The sequence below is a fragment of the Venturia canescens genome, chromosome 7 (genome assembly GCF_019457755.1).
Source record: "Venturia canescens isolate UGA chromosome 7, ASM1945775v1, whole genome shotgun sequence".
In the NCBI taxonomy this organism is placed as follows: domain Eukaryota; kingdom Metazoa; phylum Arthropoda; class Insecta; order Hymenoptera; family Ichneumonidae; genus Venturia; species Venturia canescens.
The window spans coordinates 6,838,195-6,861,660 of NC_057427.1; the positions used below are offsets into that span (position 1 = coordinate 6,838,195).

General features: G+C 45.0%; 2 protein-coding genes across 4 annotated transcripts in view; one reads left to right on the forward strand and one right to left on the reverse strand.

Moving 5' to 3' along the window:
• Position 1: 1 nt before the first annotated feature.
• On the reverse strand, positions 2–3,382 carry LOC122412963 (Spindle assembly abnormal 6). The gene is made up of 4 exons (XM_043422987.1): positions 2,947–3,382; positions 2,298–2,824; positions 1,396–2,144; positions 2–1,005 (listed from the first exon to the last, which is right to left on the reverse strand). The coding sequence occupies exons 1-4, from the start codon at positions 3,136–3,138 to the stop codon at positions 434–436; spliced, it is 2,040 nt and encodes a 679-aa protein (XP_043278922.1). The 5' UTR covers positions 3,139–3,382; the 3' UTR covers positions 2–433.
• Positions 3,383–3,518: 136 nt separating this feature from the next.
• The window catches only part of Ipk1 (Inositol phosphate kinase 1), a 36,009-nt gene continuing 16,061 nt past the window's right edge, over positions 3,519–23,466 (forward strand). For all 3 annotated transcript variants that reach the window (XM_043422993.1, XM_043422995.1, XM_043422996.1), the window contains exon 1: positions 3,519–4,609. The gene's annotated coding sequence lies outside the window, so the exon portion shown is untranslated. The remainder of the gene's footprint in view (positions 4,610–23,466) is intronic.

The following is a 23,466-nucleotide window of genomic DNA, read 5'->3' on the forward strand; positions in this document are numbered from 1 at the left end:
GTCTCTTGTACAATATGATTTTCTATTGAAATGTTTTTATATACAAATATGGAAGAAAAAGAACAAAGACGGTAGTAAAAAATAGATTACGTCGTGTACTAAATATTTAAATGTCTTATTTCATGTAATAATTACTTTAATACTGTTGTTCTAGTTATCTATCGTAGGACGTAATAATAAAGAAGATATAGCAGGAGACGGAGTTACAATTCCGAAAGTCAATTGCTCCTGTTCGCAGTCTCGCTTAAAATTTGAGTCATCCTCCACCAAAGTACCGTACAGAGATCGTGGAGGATGGAAATAAAAAAAAATGACAATTTTCTAAGGTACGTTATGTCACTCGGGCTCGAATTTTGTCTCCTCAATTTGCATTTTTTAATCCACGATTTCATTGAAGTAACATTAAAAATCATAGAAATAGACGATGGCATGATTAATGAAGAGATTTTGGAAAATAGGAGGATGGCAATAGCGGCTTATCCATAACGGCTCTTCTCAGTCCGCCTTGCATGAGTCCACTCGCGCTTTTAGGCTTTGTACTACTATTCGACGAAGATACTGGCATATTATTGTTCTCGATAATAGCCGGCATCGAGGCTGCTCCGGATCCGCCACCACCGCTGCTCGGTAATTTATTCGTAAATCCATTCAATCGATCCATCGGTGTACTCGTACTCGTTATCTGTCCAGTTTTGTTGAAATTTCCTAAGCTCGGTGTCGTACCATCAACGATACCGACACCCATCGATCGTCCCGTCGTTCTCGCCGTTTGATTTATATTAGGATTTTGTACTATTGGATTTCTCAACGGCAAACCTGACATCGGTATACTCGATTGATTCGATACTGGCGCTGGCGTACGAGTCTCAAATTTGTTTGGAAAGAAACGATTCGCTCGGGGCAACGTCAATTGTACTATCGAAGGTGCTGTTATCGGTGCTGGTGTTGCTGCACTCTGTAACGGCGATTGACCATCCGCTAATCGACGATTTAACCAGCTTATTACTGAAACAAATACATTTTATTTAACAAAGGTAACAACAATTTCGAAATTTTTATTTTGGTCATTTGGTCATTTCATTTGTGTCGTGATAAACTCTTTTTTATGCAGATGAAGTTTAGGAATTCTGTGCACCGGTTCCAAAAACTTATACAGATGACAGAATGGCTCGTCACTTGACGAATATGATTGAATGACCAGAGAAATTAGAGAACATGAGTTAGTTTGCTTAAAAATCTAAAGACAGTTTCTAAAATCGCTCTCTACGAGTAATTCACAACAAAATTATTCAAACGGAGAGAAACCACGATTCTCAAAAGAGCAGTTTCGGGAGCTCCTGATAAAAGTGTCAATAATCGAATTTTCAAAAAAATTGATAAAAAACGTAATTTTACCATTATCATTATTTTTAATCGTCTTGTCTTTGTCTTCAATGAGATTTTGCAGAGTTTTGATTTGCTCTTTCAGTGTATCGACTTCTGTTCTCTCGTCTTTCGCCTCTTTAGCCAAACTTTCGATTTTACTTTCCAACTGTGAAATTTCTTTTTGTTTAGTTTCGAGAAGTCGTTCTTGTTCGAGCGCAATGCTGGTGCGTAATTTTAATTTTGATTTTGTTGAGGCAAGCTCGTTTTGCATTTTCGTCAATATTTCGTTTGCTTTCATGAGTTCATCACCGAGATTCTTCAAGCTGTTTTGTTTACGTTGCAACTGGGATTCTCTCTCAGCAAGAAGTTCGTCCAAATGTTGTTTCTGTTCTTTAGCAGTTTTCAACATTTCTCCGTGTTTGTTGATCAAAATTGTTTTGTCCTTGAGCTCTTGTTCGAGAACCGCCACGCGAGTTCTCAACGAATTCACAGTCTTGTCCCTCTCGTGATAATCTGAATCGAGTTTTGCATTTTGTTTCTTCAATTGCGCTAAATCACGCTGTGCCACATTCAATTCTTTTTCAAGATTTTGTAACTGTTTCATTTGCTCCTTGTTCGTTGCTTCCAGATAAGACTGTTTGTCCTTGTAGGTCATGTTCTGAGCTCTCAATTCAGCTAACTCCGTGTGTAGATTGTTTAATACTTCAGTATGCTTTCTTTCAAGCTCTAGCCTCTCTATATCGCTCTGACGTTGCCACTCCAACTTTGCTTGCGATAATCTGAAAGAGAAAATAAGAAATGAGTAATCTTAATTATTTTCAATTTCTAACAATGAAACTCTCAACATGTAGCATTTCTCATCTCTGGCATGAAACAGAAACATGTACGGGAAAACCGATGAAAAAAGTTTTCATTCATTTTCTTCACTTTACCTGTCCTTCTCGATGGTAATTTGATGTGTAGAGGACATTTCCATCCGACTTTTTTCCGCCGAGTATTTTTGTTCCAATTTATCAAGTTCCTTGTTTTTAATTTCGAGATTAGAGTTCAAAACGCCAAGGCTAGATTCGAGGTTGGCAACTTCTCTGCTTTTATTGGCCAAATTTTCCTTCAGCTGTTTGATCTTCATGGCCATGTGAGTTTTAAGGTCAGAATCACTAGCTGGAGCAATATTCAAGCTCAAATGGCACAAGTGTTTAAAATTATTGGTTTCTACGAGTTTGCAGATCCAATCGTTGGATTCTTCAGCCAGTATCAGGAGGAATTTTGGTGTTGTTTTCGATATCGTCGGTCCAGCCGCAAGACATTGTTCCAGGAGACATATCAATTGGGTTGCAAAATTGTCAAAATCGACCAGAAGACCCTGCTGAGCTTTGAGGATTTTGAAATCGTCCTCTGTTATTAGAAGAGAATAGAGAAAGCAGGGATCTTCGTCATCCGAAAGAAGAACGCACAAACTCTGTGAAATTTGGAGCGAAAAAACTTGCTATCAAAAATAGTCGAGGTTAAACGCGCGATGACGTTAGGTCAATTTTATTTCATGGTCTTTTTGAATTTTTTTATATTTTTAACAATACAAACCTTACGACAGACCGGACTCAAACCCGCGTGAATTTCTACGTTAACCCGAAGTTCGCGTTGTCTCTCCTCCTTGTGTTGTGGTTTCACATAAACTCTTTGAACTTTCGTATACAAAACTTCGACATTGTTCAATTGCAAGCCAGCATCACCAGCCACTCCACCGCCTGCGACGACACTGTTCAAATAATTCATCACGCGCACGTAATATCATTTGAAACGTATGAACAAAATTAAATAAACAAGTTCAAGCGAAGGTTTATCGTTTCGTAGTCGACTAATAGACTCGCTATTTCACTGTCGAATTTTCACGCTTTTTATTCGTCTCGTTGGCATAAATACTGCGTGATAAACGCCAAGTTACTTTCAAAAAGCCCATGATATATCGTAAGAGATTTTTCAGACGCACACCGCGTTGCTTCTTGACGCGTACGGTGCTGCTATACTCGAAGTGGCCTAAGCGGAGTGCGTCCCAACTATCACGATCCCCGCCCACTTCAACTCGCGGAAAAACTTTTTTTTTGTTCATATTTCTTTCTTTCTCTTGTCCATATACGTATTTATTCAAGTATCGTCGGTGTGTGTAACGCATGTGGATGATAATGTAACGTCCGCTTTGGATTTTTACTACGTTAAAGCTCGTCGATCCGAGGTAAATTCAATTAATTTTATCAATGAAAAGAAACAATTTAAAGAATCAACAAACAGACACGGAAATTTAGAGTTTTCACAACGAAACCTTCGGAGCGGGATTGAAACGTAACCCAAAAAAACTTGACGTTCTTCGCGGGTTTTCGCGCCTTTTTCACACGTAAAGGCCTGGAAATGTTACCGAACTTGTAAATAATTAGTGTATCCTGTATAGTTTTTTATTTTTTATCAAATGATAAAATCATTCTGCCGGTTAGACGTATACGTCTAACCGGCGAAGTAAAAATGCTTTGTAATCGAGGTAATAAATTGCAAGATGCACTCGTGGTACAACCACTTCAAAAAGTAGTGAATTCATGAGAAAAAAAATGTTACCAGATTTCATTAAATTAAAAAATTCTAAGCTGCCAGTTATAAATGAATCCTTAAATGAATCAGTATCCATCCTGATAATAAATTAACAAATAATAATAGATGATATAAAAATATGAAATTAAGAATATGCAGCCGATGGTTTTAACATTATTATGTTTGAGGAATTCTTGTCGACTGGAGTGATCTTAAAAACGGGATGTGTCATATATGTGAAAACAAAGACTTTATTATTCAAAAAATTACCAACTTTTGTACGTGGCTGTAAAGAGTGTTAAGAATGCGCGCGCAATGTATTCTTCAGACGAAGGGAAGGCGCCATGGGTCGAGTTGTGTCGCGGGCTGCGCCGCGCGCAGCCATACTGGGTACGACCGGGTCTGCTATCCACGGTACGGGCTGGATGCCAAAAATTTTATATATTTATGCTTTAATGTCCAACGGTTGTCGCGAGTGTTGAAGAAAGAAAATGTGTTATTTCGTCATCAAAGTGCAAATGTGTTGTGTCAATCATTAAAAAAGTTCTAGTGATAAGAGTCGGTTGAATTGTCTCAAGATTACGCACGAGAATCGGGAATACTTGACGGTTGGGAAGGGTGGATACATTTAAATCGACAATTGCAACAGTCGCATCGTCAATCACTGGTGAGTTCACGAATGACATGACTTTTTTTCGTTCCTTTTTATTGTTCCAATCGAATCATTATTTTTTCTTCACACTACGTGAAAAAACGTGTCTTATAATACGAGATGAATTTCTGGCATGCATGACAGTCGCGTGTCCACGAACACGTCGGTTGCAGTCGATTCGCGCTCACAGCGCCATTTTATTGACAATAAAAAAAATGATCAAACCTCCTTCGCGTGATGAAAATAATACAAAAATGACAGAATTATGGCTCATGAAAGTCTGGAACTTGCTGAAATTAAAGGCATTTTGTCACTCCATCGAAGTAAAAAAATCCAATTTTACTCATCCACGATTTTGTCATTGCGCGTTCTGTCGGTACAGCAGTCTATCCGACAGAGCCAAAAATTACAACACCGCAAGAAAGTGTTGCCCTCTGCTGGTGTTATTTCGCTCCCCCGCCGCTACTCGGCCGCCATGGCTACGCGTTGAGCACGCATGAGCCAGTCAAGCGAGCGTCGACTCGTTCAGTCATTCGGTCAGGCGACGTTGCCGCGGAACGATGTAATAATTTTTTCCACAATTCCTTAACATATTCCCGCGTAACCATTTCGCTTTTTTCCTCATTAATTTTAGACCTCAATTATAAAAATATAATATTTATTAGTACGTTTTTACTCGTGATCGAGGCGACCGCCGTTCCGTGAAGCTTCCTGCTCTCGTCACATAAAGTACAATCGAACGTCCAAAATTTCATATTCCGAGGCCTGAGCGTGTTCAATTCGCAGCGCGTATTACCCAAGTCCTTGAAGAGATTAACCGAAGTAAAAAAATCCCAAAAATTCAATGAGATACGAAGATTTGAAAGTATAATTTTCTAACCCAAGGAAAGCCCTCGGATCGCATTATCGCGAGAGGCTTTGCTCGTATACATGATAAAACACGAGATACGCGGATGGAGAGTCTACAATTTCGTCCATCTTCGTAATTCACTCCTCCCCGTTAGCACAGCACCGAATACACATGAGCGTTACAAACGACGTGTACGTGTTGTACCAATTTACACACAGGCTTTGGCAACCTCGCTGCTCCTCGGCTTCGCGCCCCGTTCCAAGTTGCGTACGTTCACACTCATTCTTATTATGATTATTGATACGAGTACGAGCTGTTTTTTCGTAATACATTTGCGAGCTTATTGACATTCCCACAGCTTGCACGAATTACACCAAATTGCGTAGTTTCAAAAGAAAAACATGTTCGAGTCGAAAAGTAGATGGATTATTCGTGGAAAAAAGTCTCGGTTCGAGCGTAGCCGGGCTAATTTTTCTTTGTTCTCGAGCTTCAGGGATTAGTAACCGATCTCCCGAGCTTCCCCCGCCATAAATATCATTTCCTCGAAAATAATGGGGCTCTCGTGAATTCGTTGAAAATATTTATTCGCGAAAGTATACCTGTTCACCGAACATCGATAATCTGCGCCTGGTGGCCGCCCCGGTAGTTCATTCTTCCTCCAAAGATTCATCGGAAGCATATTTTTCGAAAAATTCTCGATTTAAGTGCACAGGATACCTGTCCCGGTCTCGTTCACTCGAGCACCGCACCACAAACCTCCCCATCTCCATTTCTCCATACAAACACGCATCTTTGCTCTCTGCATAGAGCACCGGCAGAGACCCGTCACGTTTCGGAGATTTAACAACCTTTTTTCTCTCCTTCCTTCTCTCGTCCTGCTTTGTACTTGAAGAGCTTCTCCGGGCACCTGGCAACCTGACCACCGTCGTGGCACGTCTTGCGGAAGACGGAGATCGCACTAAAACTCTCTTTGTACAGGTTACACACGCTCGCGTAGGAGGCTTTCCGCGGTGGAAAATCACCAGGAACCTCCATTTTCAACGTTCCGAAAAACACCTATTCGTACAGAAATTTCAAATTGCGACATTTTTTTAATGTCAAAACGAGACCGAACACGCTGGCGTCGTTGGAAGACGCCGAAAGGTGCGATTTCCTCGTAAATTCAAAGAATCCTCAGTGAAATTAAACATTTTCCAATCCCTCGATAAACATTTGAGGAAAAGAAGGAATATCATTTGCTCCGTTTAAAAAGACGTCGACCACAAAATCGCGCGTATTAATTAAAATTAACAAAGAAATACTCGGTCGCAGGCGCGTAGTCTCGTCACAATTTTTCTTGGCTCGTCACACCTGACGAAAGCCCATTTTATTTATCTCTTTCTATATCCACTATTCGTACGCTCGGTTGCGTAACAAAGGAGAAGCGTGACAGAGACGGAAAGCCAGGGCTTCAGCCACTGTCCCCGCAGCTTTTTCTCTCTTTCTGTCATTTCTTATGTGCTTAACACACAAAGGGCAATGGACGCTGCACCCATAGTCGAGCCCCGAATGACGTTGGTAAAAGAGCGACAGAGGAAGAGGAGGGAGAGAAGCTTACATCGTACGTGGGAGTATTTTCTTTCCAGCTCGACGTTCTCTCGCATTAGACAAATCTAGAGTATAAACAGAGTGCGTTTCCCGAATGGATGCGCAATGAAAACGACGTACAATGAAATTGTATGTTAACCAGTGTTAAATTATACGACGGGGGAATTTTAAACGAAGATGCATTGCGGTTATTTGTGGAGAAATTCTACATTTTTTCCTCCAATTCTCTCCCCGCTCCTTGCGGAGAGCTATTCTTCACGTTTGTCATTAAAATCGATGACACATAATTTTGAGGAGGGAATTACGTGAGAGGAGAAGCACGTTTAATCGAGCCCCTCGAGTGACTCATGCCCGATTTTCATCGTGTTTTTAAGGCGAGGAGCGTCTATGCGAGTTATTTCGCGTCGACGAACGCGGGATTAGACCCGGATGATTTGAGAGATAAGGCTGAACGTCGAATCGAGGTTAGTACGAATCGCTTAAGACGCGGCATTAAAAAATCATCGAGTTTCGAACCGTTCGCTAGAGTTACAAAATCCACAGAGTTTCTCGCGTCAAGTTTTTTCCAATTATCTCGTTACGATAAACTCTTAAAAGCACGAAGAAAAAATGAGGCCGAAGAGTGGAAATACTGTTGCTACGGTTTAAAAAGAAAATAAATGAATTCGCAGGGATAAAAAGTATCGCGCGCGTAGTCGGTCGTAAGCAGCTTTAAAGGATGCCTTCGCATCGAGAGATCGCTCTTTAAAGCCGTACGAACACGCGCGCGCGCGCGCCCGCGCTTCGCAAATATATCCATAGATGTATATAAAGTCGGGGGGAGAAGTGGGGAAGAAAAACATTGGCTTATCGTCGAGCGGTGGGAACGGCAGCGCGTAGGCACGCCGGCGGGCCGCGGGGAGAGGCCACTCCGAGGAGGAGAAATGTGGCAACGCTGTTCGTGCGGTTTGGCGATATATCTCGCGCACCCGCCGCTCGCCTGAGGTCACCGTCATTGCCGAATTATTATGGCTGCGTTTTGTGCGCGGGACTGAAGTTGAGGCAGAAGAGCCAAGTACAAAAGTTGGCTAGAATACTCATTCGTTTTCCTTCACTTTTCATATGCGCCAGGCACTGCTTCGCAATTATCCTAATTGTTCGATTATTGCACGTGTCACTTTTTACGAAGCGCGTTGTGCGAGGGCTCATTGTGTCGAATAACGTATCAGCAAAGGGGATCGGCAACGTCCGATAGCTCGGAGCGGCGTTGAACGCTTCCCGCCGGCATTTTTTAGTCGCCAATATTATTTTTGCTTTTGGAAGAAACTCGTTTCACGAAGAAATCAAATCACCTTTCGAAAATCTTTTTTTTTACTTTTCAAGGGAGATCCGTTGCGAAGTTTAAGTTTCTTTGTCATTCGAGCGAAGGTTGGCGAGCGGAGTGAAAAAATGGGGTTTCGTCGTATCAGCTGATCGTCGCGTTGCATCAAAATTTCGTTGAGTGGTGACGAAACAGTTTATTGACTCATTAAACAGTCGTGAATTCGTAACGACAGACTTCAAAGACACTCTTGAAAATTAAGCACTGACCGCGATTATGCTACGAAGCAAAAAAATTATTAGAAGAAAAGAAACGGTCCGAAAATTCGATTGCTTTTGGGTTAGCAAAAGGAAGAAACCTCTCCGATGTTTCTGTAGTCTACGCAACAGTCAAAAGTGTTCACAGGAGCCAAGTATTGCGAAAAATTTCGATCAAAGCTTCCTGTGTATGAAAATCTCGCCCCAGAATACTCCAAACAAGCTTAACGAAATTCGGTCGCAGCAGAGAGTCACCGAAACCTGCGAGAGAGTCACGCTCCATTCCCGTGATTGTTGTATTCGCGCGTTAAAATGATTTTTCTCCTCAAATCATGAAAACCATAACGACTTTCATCCCCGTTCCCACACGAATAACCCACATTTACTTGATCATTGAAAAAAACGTGTTCCCATAATGATCGGAAAAAAATATGTGAATAATGTCATACCCATACACACACAGAAACACATAAATAAGCACATAAACGTACGGAGGAGTAATTTGCGTCGGAGAGTCGGAGAAAGTCAATTCGTAATCGTTCTCCGTCTCCGGAGCTCGCTGAGCTCGCTCCGGTCGTCTCTGTCTGGCGTTCGGTCAGAGTAGCGTGGGTTAGTGAAGGGAGGACGGGTGGCTGGCGATCAGAGTTCATTATTTTGGTTCAGCAGTTGCCATAACGAGATCCTCGGAGAGTTCCGTATCAGTCGTCACGGCGTAACGAGAATCGAATCGCTCCTGTGTGCCGTCGTACACATTCGCACCTTTATACGCGTATTAATGTTGATGCGCTCCCCATTCCCATTGTCCGTCATCAAAAAAACAGGCTACAATTAGAGTTCGGTTCGGGTGAGTCGACAAAAACGAGAAGAACGTGGCGAAAAGGATGCGACGATGGAGTGGTGTGGAACAAAGACGAAGGGAAAAAGTAATGATTTTCTCAAGAATATAATATAACAGCGTCGCGTTTCATTTGTCACCTGTAGCGTCGAATAGACGAAGACGTTGGTCAAAAGAGAAAATAAAAAACAAAGGAAATATAAGATAAAAATGAAAACTATACGAAATAAGAAATCCCGGGGTATTCCGAGGGAAAATGATGCCCCTTCGGCCGGCGTTTCCGCTTGGCAACAGCGCTCGCGAGCGCTCCCCGTTACCGAGAACCGTTCGTGTGCCAGCGACTCCCTTTATTTTCGTATATACAGAGCGTCGAGAGCCGCCGCGATTGTGCTGCCATCTAGAGCCCGTTTCTCTCACCATCGTATCCAGCTTTATTACTCTCTCGCTCTTTCTCCCACCGCTGCGCCGCCTTCCAGCAGAGAAAGACGCACATTTTCGTACGTGAAGCCGAAGAAATTTCGCAACTCGAGTCCATCGAAAAATGTTGAACGATTCGATTATCCAAAAGTTGATGTGCCAGCTTTCTAAAATGGTAGAAAATACGGTCGATCGAGAATCCGATCGATTGAACGGGCTTAGCCCTGCTACAGCAGCTCCCGCGAATTTTTCGTTCGAGCCTCGATCTTTCGAACAATCACGCAATTACGATCGCACAGACTCGTGAGCAAACGCATCGAGAACAGCGACCTGTCGAAGCATTCGTTCGGAGCTTACGAATTTTCGACTAAGATCGCGGTTCAGTTTTCCCTCGAAACGGTCCCTCGATCACAGCCGTACAAACCGCGCTTCTCGAATGTAAACACGCGCGAATGCAGCTCGCGGTCGGCCGCTGTGACAGCGCGGGGTCCCGTATTCGCGCTACTTGCGCACTCTCAAGAACGAACTAATAAACTCGATTAAACTGAAAATCAAAATAAACTCTCGTCCATCCTCGCACGAGTTTTCGTCCTGTTGTTAACTCATACTTTACGATGCTGAAGTTTCCAACGTCGGAGTCCAACGAAATGATGCAAAAAACCCTCCAATAATTCCAGTAGTTCTCCAATTTAGTTCCCTCTCAAATTTCCAATTCGTACTTTTTCAATCTGCACCGATACTTCGTGAAATAAAAAATGCGTCAATTACAGATGTTCCCCCCCCCCCCCCCGCCCATTTTGTCGGACTCCAATGTTTGCAAACTTGAGCATCGTTCATACTTTTTCGTACTCTCATCCCCGCACGTAATACCAGCGAATCGAAGCTTCGGTCGAGGAAACTACAGTGGAGACTTCTTAACCTGCAGCGTCGAAAAAGTAACGGGCACACGTGCACGAACTGTTCGAGACACGGTCGCGATGCTGCTTGCCACAAATTCTTTCTTTTTCGATCTCAAAGCGCGTGCGTCTGTCTAATATCCACGTAAATACACTCCTGGCCACTGACGCCCGTGTGAGTGTGGAATTGTGTAAAAGAAAGGTGTACTTTGGTTGCTCGGGAGAGAGATCGGTCTCTCGAGAGTAAACCGGTTATTTCATCGTGGCCCACCTCGTCTTTTCCGCCGTACCATGCTTCTTCGTCTCGCGGCACACACTCTGGCGCGCCCTGCAGCACTGTTATACGGACCGCGACTTTGTATCGGCTCGCACGAGAGCAACTTTGCTGGGACGATGCGATGAGGAGAGATAGAAAAATACAATTTGCGTCTGTTATTCGTATTATTTCGCGTCGAATTAAAATCCGAGGAAAAGTACATTTCCCACTTTATTCGGGTCAGCAAAGTCGAGAAAAGTCCAATTTTTTCTTCTCGAAAACAACGCCCCTCGTTTTCCCCTCCATTTCTGAGCCTGCCGCTGTGTTTTTGTGTACATTGAAAGCATGCAAGTTTATAATGCCCGCGGTGAGAGAGTTAACCCGAAATAAGCGTACTAATAATAACTCGGAGAGTCTCTTTGCGGTGTACTCTCGTGTCCGGACAACGTGAGAAGCTCGACGGTGGGCGGAAAGGGCGGGGGGGGGGGAGGAGAGAATCTTCTAGCTCACGTGGGGCGTAAAAACGCACCGCGTTTGTATATTTAACATTGCCTGAGTCGTGAAGATAAAAGCAGCGTCCTTCTCATACTTCTCGTGGCCAAATGTTTTCGAACGAAAAAATAAAAAAAATGAAAAAAAAACGAGGAGTGAAATAAAAGTCCGACAACTCGAGAAGGCTGTTGGAGGGAACGATTATCATTTATTCAGCGAAGGAAGAACAATAAATTCTTGGGGTAACGATTAAAATGAATTTTGAAAGCTTCTTAAACGCGTACGTGAAGCGCGTAGGCGCCGCAACGACGTCAACACGCGCACGCAGAGTCGCTCGTTTTTTCGTCCAAGGCGAGTCTTGATCCGAGCAGCAGCAACAACGCGAGGCTCTGTCTCCGTACAAAATAATGATAACAGCACCGATATCACGTCGTCGAAGGAGCGAGCGGGGCCTCGGCAAGAATACACGTAGGTCATCGCATTTATCAGTCACAAACGAAGGCCCGTCTCTCTCGCGCTGTTCGTCAATGATGATGATGATGATGATAGAAAAAATCTTCAGCCTCCGCGCGATAAGAAAATATCGAACATAGCGCGCACGCCTCGTGGATTTATCGACTTGTTTTTATTATCCGTGAAAACGGGCGTCACCTCATTCGTAATTAAAAATCATTATTCATCGCAAGTGTTGTATTCGAAGAGAGAGAGAGAGAGAGAGGTCAAAGCAATGACCTTTCGTCAAGATTTCTAGAATATTGAGGTGGAAACGTAGACTCCTGGCCTCGTTGTCAGAAATTTGTTTTCTAATTCAAATTTTTCTTATTTCTCAATGTTTCGTACGCAAGTAAAACGGATGCATAAAACATGAGTCGCCGACCTGCAATGGTAAGAATTAAGAATAATTTTCTCGCTCGAAAAATAATATTCAACGCGCTGCTCCCCCTCACAAGCATTGTACTTTCTTGGATGAATTTTGATTTTTTTCTCGCGGTTCAAATACATCGCTCGGAGAAGAGAAATACTGCGAGCGGTGACTCCGCTCGCGTTTGTGATAAGATCGCATGACGGGTTGTGACCCTCGGCCTCGTCGACTGTGAACGACGGATTTCCTGGGGCTCTCCGCGCTCCTCCTTTCTTTCGTTTTATTATTCTCTCGCGCGCTCCGCACCTCCACCAGCCTCGGCCTCCTTCTCTCGCGCTCTTCCACGCTACGCCTCGACGCTTCGCCTTCCTGCCGAAACAATTCTCTTTTTTGCTTTCTCTCCCTCCCGCCCTCTCGCGCTCTTGATCACCGGGATTTTTGTTTTGCGCTACGCGACGACTCGACGTGAATTCTCACGCTTCTTGGACAAAGTGTCCTCCGGGAGGAGTGGACTTTGCCCAGAGTTTCGTGCAGAAAATCGTCTCGTCAATCGAAGTCGTGGGAGAAAAAAACTTGTTGAAGCTTTCTCGCGTTTTTTTAAAACCATGAAACCTCTCGGTGCTGTTTTCAAGATCTCAATACCGAACGTAAAACATTACGATGATACGGAGAATTATGGAACGCGTACATTTATGAGCTCACGAAACAGAAGGCACTCGCACAGTCGCGTTGAACAAGCGAGAATTGTTCGACGAGGGGGCTTTGGCCCCTGGAGGTCAATCCCAAAGGCCGAGTGATAATTATGAAAAACGAGTATTCTCAATCTCCTCCCTTCTTCTCTTATTGAAACAGAACAATAAGATAAGCTCGACATTTGCGCAAAGAATATGAGAGAGAGTCGATTACGACGAGCGTATATAAAAGTTGGCTGCGCAACGCGCGCGGTTACGTTCGGTCAATTGTCATCCACAGAACATGAAAACAATCGTTTTTCGCGTGAGGAATATTCGCGCTCAGGTTTTCGGCTGATCGACGAAAAATTACGGAAAGCGATTCTTCGTGAATCGAGGAAAGATCGTGACTCGGTATCTGCGGGCCCCGGTGACGCTCACGACGGCGCGAACTGCGTCTCACGAAAACATGTTTTTTTCGATTATTCGTGATAATAACGCTTTTGTTCGGCTCGCGCGATAACACGGGGAGCGAAATGGGCTCGGTTCGATATTTTATCTCAAAGTATAAGCGAGAGCGTTGCGTCTCGTCGCTTTGTCGGTCGATTTTTCGACAGTCGACGAATTCATATCTTCCGTTTTTATTTTTTTCCTCAACAATTCATTTCCATTTAAAAAGACGACGAAAAACATTGTTTTCTCTCAATCCTTTTTATCGCGCTCGATTGTTTGTATCTTCAATCTGAATTATTCCGTAGCAGCTGAATATTTTATTTTCTTTTTCTCCACCGACTCGTTGCTTCGAAAACACGAACTTTGTTGAGACTGTAATGATGAAAAAAACGTCGCTTTTTCTCAGAGCCTTCGACCAGGCCTAAACACCGATGAATTTTTATTTCCGTCTTTTTTTAAACCCAAACTCCCGAGTCCCGATTCAGCCGATTCGAACTCGAACTCCCCATGCGTGATTCGCCGTCGTGTCTGCGTATGCATAAAACACAGAGGCCGAAAGCCTCCGCTCTCGGCGCTGCCAGCTGTCCCTTGCCATCTGCCATCCGGTATAAAAGCCAATGTTCCCTTTCGGGTTTTTCAGTCAAGCCATACAGCGTGTCCCCGCCCGATAGTTGGAGCGAGCACACACGCGCACTCGCGAATGGGCTTGGCGGTACACACACGTTAAGAATGCTAAGAGGGCTGCGAGGAGAAATGAAAAAGTACATTTCTCAAGTACGCGGCTATCGATGTTTACGTACGCGAGTGGATACTCTTTATTGGAAGGAATATCATTTATTTTCTTCCACCTGCGCAGCTTGGAACACGAGAGCGCCGCAAGAGCCTCTTCCCTCTTGGCAAACAAACTTTGAGGCTTCGCGTCTTTCAAGATTTTTTTATCATCACTTTTATATGACGCACATCGATCCTCCATTATATTGTTTTATTCATGCCCAAGCGTTTACCTCGCTCGGTATTGTCTGGCGAATTAATCTTCATCGACGAGCGAAAAATAATTTTCATTGTTTTCCATTTAGTTTTATTACTCGAGATGCAGACTCAGCGATACACGGACGCTTTTCTCTCGAGCCTGAGAATTCGACTCGTCGTTCTTTTCTGTTTTTCTCATTTATTTTCACCCCCTTGACATTATTCGTACGAGGACGACCCGTATACAATTTCTCTTCATTGCACGAATTATCTCCCTCCTGCTCCTTCTCTCTCAGGCATAACACATTCTGTTGTTTGCTCTCGAGTTTGTACTTTACGAGAAAAGGGATGCGAGAGAGAGAGAGAGAGAGACGGGCAATGGCAACGCTGCCATTCGGCGGAGTTGCGGCACCGTCGCAGTCGAGGAAACGAGTGTGTAGTCGGACCAAAACCCGGCGGGACTGTGTCCCCCTCTCGAAGCCCCCTCGTGGTCCTCGCTCGCCTTTGTGTATGTTTTTACTGCGCGATACTTACCGCATCTCCGGGTTATCATTCTCCGGTAATAGATGCACGGAATAAAACTTTCGAGCGTAGTTTTTAAGCGGGATTAAAAAGAGTGTATCCGAGTGTCTTTGCTCCTCGGTACGACTCGTCTCCACGGGGATCCATTTCTCGATGGATATTCTGCTCGCAGTAACACGTGTTTTTCGTACACGAGAAGCGGATGTGCCACGCGAGACGAGATCTCGAGTAGTCGCTACCTCGAAACTTTATACTCCACCCGGAAAAATCCTCCTGACGAGGATAGCCCCGGATCCTTTTTTCTTCTGCTTCGCTTCCCGTGGATGATGGAACAAGAGAGAGAGAGAGAGAGAGCTGTGGAGCGTTATGGACGTTGCCAGGGGGCGCGCCGCCCACACGGAGCCTTCGTGCATCGTTCCCTCGCCTGCGTCACAAGTGGAGAGCGAGAGAATAACATGGAAACAGACTGCCCTGCGTCGGCAGATGTTTTTTCGGGGAGCTGCCCGCACTTTTATACATTTTCTTTGTACGGGAATCACACTTCGGTAGGTTCCGTTCCAGCAGCAAAAATTGCCTTGGAACGTTAAATATTCTCATGAATAAATATATTTACAAGCTTTTTTGCTCGGAGGAAAAATCATTTCTCGTTTTATCGGCGATAAATTTTCTCTTCCCTACATCGATCCCCCCCCAGGAACTTTCTGCTTTTCTTTGTTCCCTTTTTCTGCTGCTCGTCCGCTCGTTCGATCCTTTTACGGCGATGGGCCGACGCCTCCCTTTGTCCTTGAAACTGGACCACCGAAAGTGGACTCTGTACCTGAGTTCCCTCGCGCAGGTTGTTGCTCGTGATTTTCCCATTTTTTCCTCGATCTTCCGAGCGAAGAATTTTCACTCGACAAAATATCACCAGCTCCCTCGAACGCGCATGCCGTTTTTAAGGAAACACGAAGAAGTATTGAATTGCACTGAATTTGCTGTTGCTCCAGTCACGAATTATTTACGATCAGATTAAGCAAAAATCTTCGCGTCAACGCGCGATATCTCTGAGCCAAACGACAGCAAGTAAAATCGTCTCTGTTCGAAAAATTCGTTAGCGAGTCGTACGGGGAAGTGCCTGTGAAAAATCAGCGTATCGAAACACGAATTTATTCATCGATCCACGTTCGATCGCCATAAATTTCCCGGCACTTCGGACACTCTCCGAAGCACTTGGACACTTTCAAATGAATCCGAGCAACCGAATCGATCCTCTCCACTTCTCGGATAACAACTGTCAATAAATCTATTGAAAATTGATAAATAAAGCGAGAAAAGGCATGAAAAGGAACGTGACTGGACACACGAGGGGCGTTTTCCACAGTGGCGGAACGCGGCAGGAAGGAGGAGCGAGAAAGAAAATAGAAATACGACGATCGTTGTATTTGCGTTTCGCAGTGTCACGACCTGCCTCAACTCGGTGCACTGCTCATCGAATTCGTCTACTATAGCAAAGTGTATAACACGCCTACCCGAGACGCTGGTGCGAGCTGGCTGAAATAACGCGCAAATAACTGAGGATTCACAGAGTTCAAATAACGAAGAATTAGCGACCTGTTGATGGAATCCGAGACTCGAGCTCGGACGCTTCGTTTTCTTCGTGTTTTTTCCTCCTCTTTTTTTTTCTCAGACGTGTACTCTCGTATGCAGTTCGTGACGCGGGAGACAAAAATCTTGCAACATCCTGGCGTCGTTGGTAAAACTGCGACACGATCAGCCGCTGCATACTCGACTTTTAACCTCCAATCGCGGTTTCAATAAATTCCATTAATTTATCAGTTTTATAATAAATCTTTTTTTTCAACTTTTCATTCAAATATCAATAAAATTTTTCAACAACTTTTGTTTTTTGACTTTTTATTCAATTTCATTAGATTTATTCGAGTATCTATTTTATTTCGTTGTTCGCGTTATAATTTTTCGATATCGCTTTTGCAGTTCGATGACTGGACGATATATCGAAATTTTTCAAAATTTAGCCAATTTTACTGATTCCATTAATCTTGAACTCGCGTCAATCCCGGAACGGGAGAATAATTTCGAAAAAAACGAGTTTTTTTTTCACGAGCGTGTATCGCCGAAGAGTCTTTTGAAATTCCGTCGCTTTTCCATCGATCGGTCTTACGAAGGCTCGCGGCGATGTGTGTACGTGCGTGCGTGCGTGTATTTTTTTCTGATTCTCGGGTGATATTGACGCACGGAGCTCGCGGTCGCGATGCGTGTTTTTCATCGCGTCAGTACTCGTCTCTGAGAATATCCGTGTGTTTATCTCGCGTTAGCCATCTACGACGCAGAACGACTGTATCTCGATGCTTTTTCAAGCGTTTTTGTTCCCCGACCGTAAGCCTGTTCCGTTCTTTTGAGCCGTTTGACGAAAATATATTCTTCCCAAGCACGTCATTTTCAACGGGATTGATTTTCGTTGAATACTTGTCATTTTAATAAGAATCTTCGAGTGAAACATTGGGATTAACGAAAGTGAACATTCGCAACTCGACGCACATTGTACAAAAACAATTTTAATCTCGTAGCGACGCACTAGTTTCTCCAATTACACGTAAACGAGTGGATTTCCTTCGATCGAGTTTTCCTCGTCGTTTTTAGCTCGAAGCTGTGGAATTTTCCGTCAACCTTCTTCGTCTTTTTTCTTATTCTCGCAATTACATAGAAGCTTACTTTCCATCCACTTACGAGCTCCCTTGGAGCTTTTTCATTCTCGATTCGGCTTATTATTCCAGAAACATTTCGCTCTCGCAATATCCCCAAACCGATTATTCACATTTCCCGTCTCCCCCCGTCCCTCCTTCGCTCTCACTTCGATCCAGGCTATTTTTAGTGAGCGAAACACCTCCGGGCCTGGCGTCTCCACGCGTATAATACGAGAAAGAATTACGGGAGCCGCTTTCCCCGAAACTTTTCACTGCATAATGCATGGAACGCTGACCCGATATACCGCGATCTTAATCCGGACTGTGTCAATGCGAGGACAAAACAGAAATAAAGAGAAAAACGAATGGAATAAGAGAGAAAAAAAACAAACAAACAAATAATGAGAAAGAAAATTTTTGCCAAAAGCTGAAGGAGGAATTTCTAGTAAATTCAGCAAATCGCTGATTCGCTAATGAACAATTTGGTCGCAAGGAAAAGTTGAAATGAGCGCGCGACGACGTTGCGGAGGCGAGAAGTTGCGAAGGGAAAATGAAATTGTTCAGTCCCTCTGCGAAGGCGAGTCCTTTCGCACGCGGCTTCCCTGCGCGCTCGTTCCTCATTTTCATCGCAGGCTTCTTTCCACCGGACAAAGCCTCATTCGGAGGAATGTTGCGCGTGAGTTTGCGAGCGTCGGTTAATGCGGAAGGCTCGTTGGAATTGGTCGCGGCGATGAATCGATATCCGGAAAAGCTTATGGCGGAAACGGTCGCATAACATTTGTCCCTCGGCCGAGGAGCGTTTGCGAAGCAGAAGGAGAGAGACGAACAAGGAGAAGCCTGGCACTGGTCGAGGACAGAGAAACCCGAGTTTCCGGGAAACGTGACTCCGTACGAAAGCCCCTTTCTCGCCTCTCCCGCACCAGCACCCAGCAACCACCCCGCGCGTCGCCTTTTCATATCGAACAATCGTAACGAGGTCCTGCGAGATTGATAGCAACGGGGAAAGTACCTTAATCGAATTCAATGCCGTCGATGAGATTTCTTAGCCGGGGACGACGCTGAAGTTTCCAACGTTGGAGTCCAACGAAATGAACGAAAAAAATGTTTGTTATTCACCAATTTTTTATTTCATGAATCGTTGGTGCAGCTTGAAAAACTACGAATCGCAAATTTGGCAGGGAACAAAATAGGAGAATTATTGGAGAGTTTTTTCGATCATTTCGTTGGACTCCAACGTTGGAAACTTCAGTGTCATTAGCCGGGGGGGGATTGAGAAATTGCAATTCGCAGTGGAAGGGAGCGGTGTGTCGAAGGACACGCCGAACGCCGCGGCGAATGAAAATCGCGTATTTATAAATAACGGTCCAACGATCGTCGCGATCGGTGCGCGATCGCATGTGCAGACCGAGGACACTTTCGATCGGACAAAGAGTCCGAAGATTTTCGTTGTTTACGCGAATTTTTGAGCGGCGCGAGGGCCAAGAAGCCCGGGCCCACAATCGCTCGCGTTCTTCCCTCCCGCATTTTTATTCCCCTCGTAAACTTTCTCGCGGATGCGCAATCGGACGTTTTTTATCGCGCGCGCGCGCGAACAGCGAAACTCCTCGTCGGAAGAAGCGCTTTTTTCTTTACGATTGATGGAGACAGTAACTGCTACGGTTATATTCTCGTGCATAAATCGACGCCGCATATTCCCGCTGCTGCTAACGTCGCTCATGCCTTCGCCAGTGGGTCACGGACTCCCCTTTGTGCCGCGCATGAAACTCGACTTGAAATTATTGGTAATTAAGACGGATTGATTCGGGGCGCGCGACGAAGCGAGCTTCGCATCGTCGCTTCTCTCTCAACGAGCAAATACTTTCGCCAATTTACAAGCGCGCGGAGGCTCTTCTGAAAAATCGGTTGAAAACGAGCCCGAAAATACTCGGCTCTGCATTCAATGAACTAATGAAATCCCGAGAGAGAGAGAGAAATGGAAAAACATGTTTACGAAATGAAAGACACTTTGGCCCGGCGGATATCGCACCATTTCTTGAAATAGCCTTGCTCGTCACACGCCCGCGTTCCCCGCCACAGGGAGGAGCTCTCGCGCTTTATTACCGCAATAAACGATCGAGGATTTTTCCTCATACGAGAAAAATAATGTCTCCGAGGATAAATCTCTGCTTTTACGACACTGAAAAATAGTCGAAACGATGCGCCTCGGGCGGAAGTGAAAAAACTCATTTTCCCGACTCCCTGGGATCGGAGATGAAATTCAGTCAGACTCGTTGCGTTTGCGTTTTTCCAATTTTCCCATCATTCTCAATCGCCGGCGCTCGTTCGAGCGGGGGGGGGGGGGGGGGGGGGCACAAAAGTAGCGGTTCAAACGACACGTTTTCGTCGCGATCCGACAGCAAAGCGTCACCCGCTTCGGTTGCACCTTCGGTTGCAACTTCTCCTGAGGATACGCTGACCCAGTACGAGTTATCGTTGCACAACCTTTTTCCGCTCGTTAGTGTCGGAAAATTTCCATAATCTCTCCCTGCCCCCCGTCCACTGCCCCTTTCGGTCTAATCTATCTTTTTGCAGAGCTATAATAGTTGAGAAGAGCGCGAAGCGACCGACGGGGTGAACGTCCGTGCTGCTAAGCGAAACGTTACTATTCTGGTCATTCTCGCGAACGCACCGGTCTAGCGACAATTTATTCACCAGAGTGCTCCCGCTAGCCCCTTCCTCCTCGTGCCATTTCATCTATACACGCGCCTCTTTAAGCAAGAAAGAGCTCAGTTTTATGTGTACGTCCGCGTCTATCGACCCCGAGCGCTCCTCCCTTAATTCGCTGCCGCAACATCGACTCGGAAGAAGCCGCTCCAAAATTCTTGGAAAAGTCTGAAAAATTTTAATGCCTTTGGGGATCCAGCGAATCGGGACTCGTAACCCTTCGGTTGCCCTGTCAAAAGACACGAATGTAAATTCGATCAATTAAAAAAAATCGATTTTCCCGTTTCAGTCGAATCGACGTAGTTTTCGTAAATTTTGTGCCGCAAGCCCGCGCATCGAATATATTCTCACGCTTCGTAATTCCTCGATCGTAAAGGGGGGGGCGGGCGAAGGTTACTTTTTTTATCGACCGAGCCGCGGGGCGGCCGCAGGGGTGCATAATTTCCTGGCCGCTCGTTTGCGCATCGATCCGCGATGCTTCTCGTCGCACACGAGAAAACGCGTGTGCGTGCGAGTCTGCTACCGCGGATGCATAGATATCCCGGTGGCTTTGTCGTCGTGGGGCCGTAACGAGTGAGAGCGGCCTCCACAGCTCTGTTTTACTCGGGCACGTGGTCGCACACCGCTCCACGAAGCTTTGCGCTTCGTGTATTATTATCCGGAAAGGTTGGACGAAAGGCACAGACTGCGCGTCGCTGCTGTGTGTAAGGGCAACAGGTTAATAATTTGAGGAAAGCTTTACAGTTTCTCCTCGACGCTTGGGCGCTTGGGTGTGAAAAAACGCGCAATATTTCGTGAGCGCAATTCGATTCTTGCTTTCCTCCGCGGAGACTCAGGTTCGGTTGAATCGCGTGGACGAATCGGCCGTAAATATTACAGCGGGATTCGAATTCATCGGGAATTCTAAATCGCGATTGTTATCGATAGGAAATATGGGAAAGTCCGCGATTTACGGGAAGGCTTGCGCAACCGGGGGAGAGAGCTTTGAGCGCGAAAAAACTGACCCTCGTTTAGGACACGTCACGCGTGTCGGCCTTTGCGCATTTATTAAGGCAACTTTCTATGTACTTTACTGGAACGAGGGAAAAAACTGATATTTTTGTGCAGGATAGTGCTCGGCGGAATGAAACGGGACTCGAACGCAGAGTCGAATTATCTTTGCGCGTTACTTTTCCGATCGCGGATTCGCCGTTCGAGTTTTTCCCCTCGACGTCAGACCTCCGAATATTCACTCTTTTGACCATCTCGCTCGTCAAGTTTTTCTTCAACACTCGTCGTTTCCTCGACTACGGATTTATAGCGATGATTTCACGAGGCGGTTCAATAAAAAAACGATCTTTAGTCGTGTGCGAAGAGGCCCGCGACAGGCTCGAGCGCTTTCGCAAAGTGACTCAGACACTCGTTACACACTCCTCGCGTCCTCTCTCCCGCCCCCTCCTACCAACTCGAGCGAGTGCTTCGCTCTTTTTTCTCTCATTTTTTTCAACAGCGTACTGTACGCAAGCCCGCGGGCTATCGTTCCGTTGGGAGGCGGCTTTTTTCAGTGCCTCGGACAACCGTTTGTAAGAAAATCGCTTACACTTAGGAATCGCATTTGTCGCGAAGAGAACTTCGGTTTCCCCGATAATGTCGAAAAGAGATATTTTTTCGAATAAATTCCTGTCCAAATTCGCATTTTCATGGGACCGCGATTGAGATTTATTTTTTTTGCAACAATTCAAAGCCAAAATAAATTGACGAGCAAATTAGTCTTGTCCGTATTTTTATCGCTTTACAGTTGGGAGCGTCTAACGATTTAACTGCGGTGAGTACGCGACGTGTCCGCTGCTTTCTAGAGGCTCTAGCCAGCTTTCCTATTCCCGCGAGGCTCGAGACTCGTAGCACAAAACTCGAGCACCTCCTCCTCGTAGGCCTCTCAACCGATCTCCTCCGCCTCCGCTTCCTCGCCGTCGTCGTCGTCGTCGTCGACGGCGACGACGACGACGACGCCGCGTTTTATGCTCTCGAAAAGAACTCTGGAGAAAAAGAGCCGGAGAGAGAAAGGCAGCGTAGGACTCGCCAGAATAGAGCAAAGTCTACCCCCCTAAGCTTTTTCCACCTCGGAGCAGTGACTCTCATTTCTAAAACCCGTGACCCTTTCGCATCGTCCGAAGCACAAGCGTTCATAGCGCGTCGTTCATTCCGATGTTATTCAAAAAAACGAATAAAAAAATATACTCGTTTGCTGTACTCCGAACGAAAGTACTCTTTGAACTGAAAATTTTTACGAAAAAGAAGAAAAACATCGCGCGAGTATCGCTCCGAGGTATAAGAAAGCGCGTGTCACGATAAATTAGTATTTTTTCAAATGAATTCAACCGATAAGTACTGACTCGAATGTTGAATCGTAAGTTAAATCTCTCCCTCGGAGGCAAAGAGTTCACGAACAACGAGAACTTTCCAAGAGTAGTAACTCGGCGTGATCTGACGATTGCGAAATTCAGTATAAATAACGTATATGTAGCTGTATATCCCGAAACGAGTTACGGACAAAACCCTGCAACGCGATCGGACGAGAGAGAGAGAGAGAGAGAGAAGAAAAAGAGAAGGGGGGAGGGAGAAAGAGAGAGGCTGAAAAAAAAGACAATGGACGAACGGGTCAGGATTTCAGGGGAATTAAACACCATTGTATCCAGCATTTATAAATAGGTTGTATAAATCTCGCTATTGTGATGATCCTATACGAGAGAAGAGGCGGCATCGGAACCGAGGTGCGTCGAAAATACGATCGCGAAACGAATGTTTTACGTTTCAATCGAACAGCATTTTCAAAAAAATCAAAACGAGACCGGTTTATTCTTCTATTTTCAAAATAAATATATAAATTGAAAAAAAGAAACGATCGTTTATTGAAATCAAGAATAAAAATGGACCGGTCCATTTTGACCCACTTGTTGCGAGTGCGCCGAAGGCGGTCTCGATATTCCGACATCCACGCGATCCGTTTTATCCTTCTCTCGGCAGGACGACGATACGACCATCCAACGAGCGCAAGATTCGCTCTAGCTACCCGTACGTATCGCTCCTCGACAGTCACTTCTTTCCATCTTTCTCTTTTTTTTTCTGCGGAGCGCCAGGA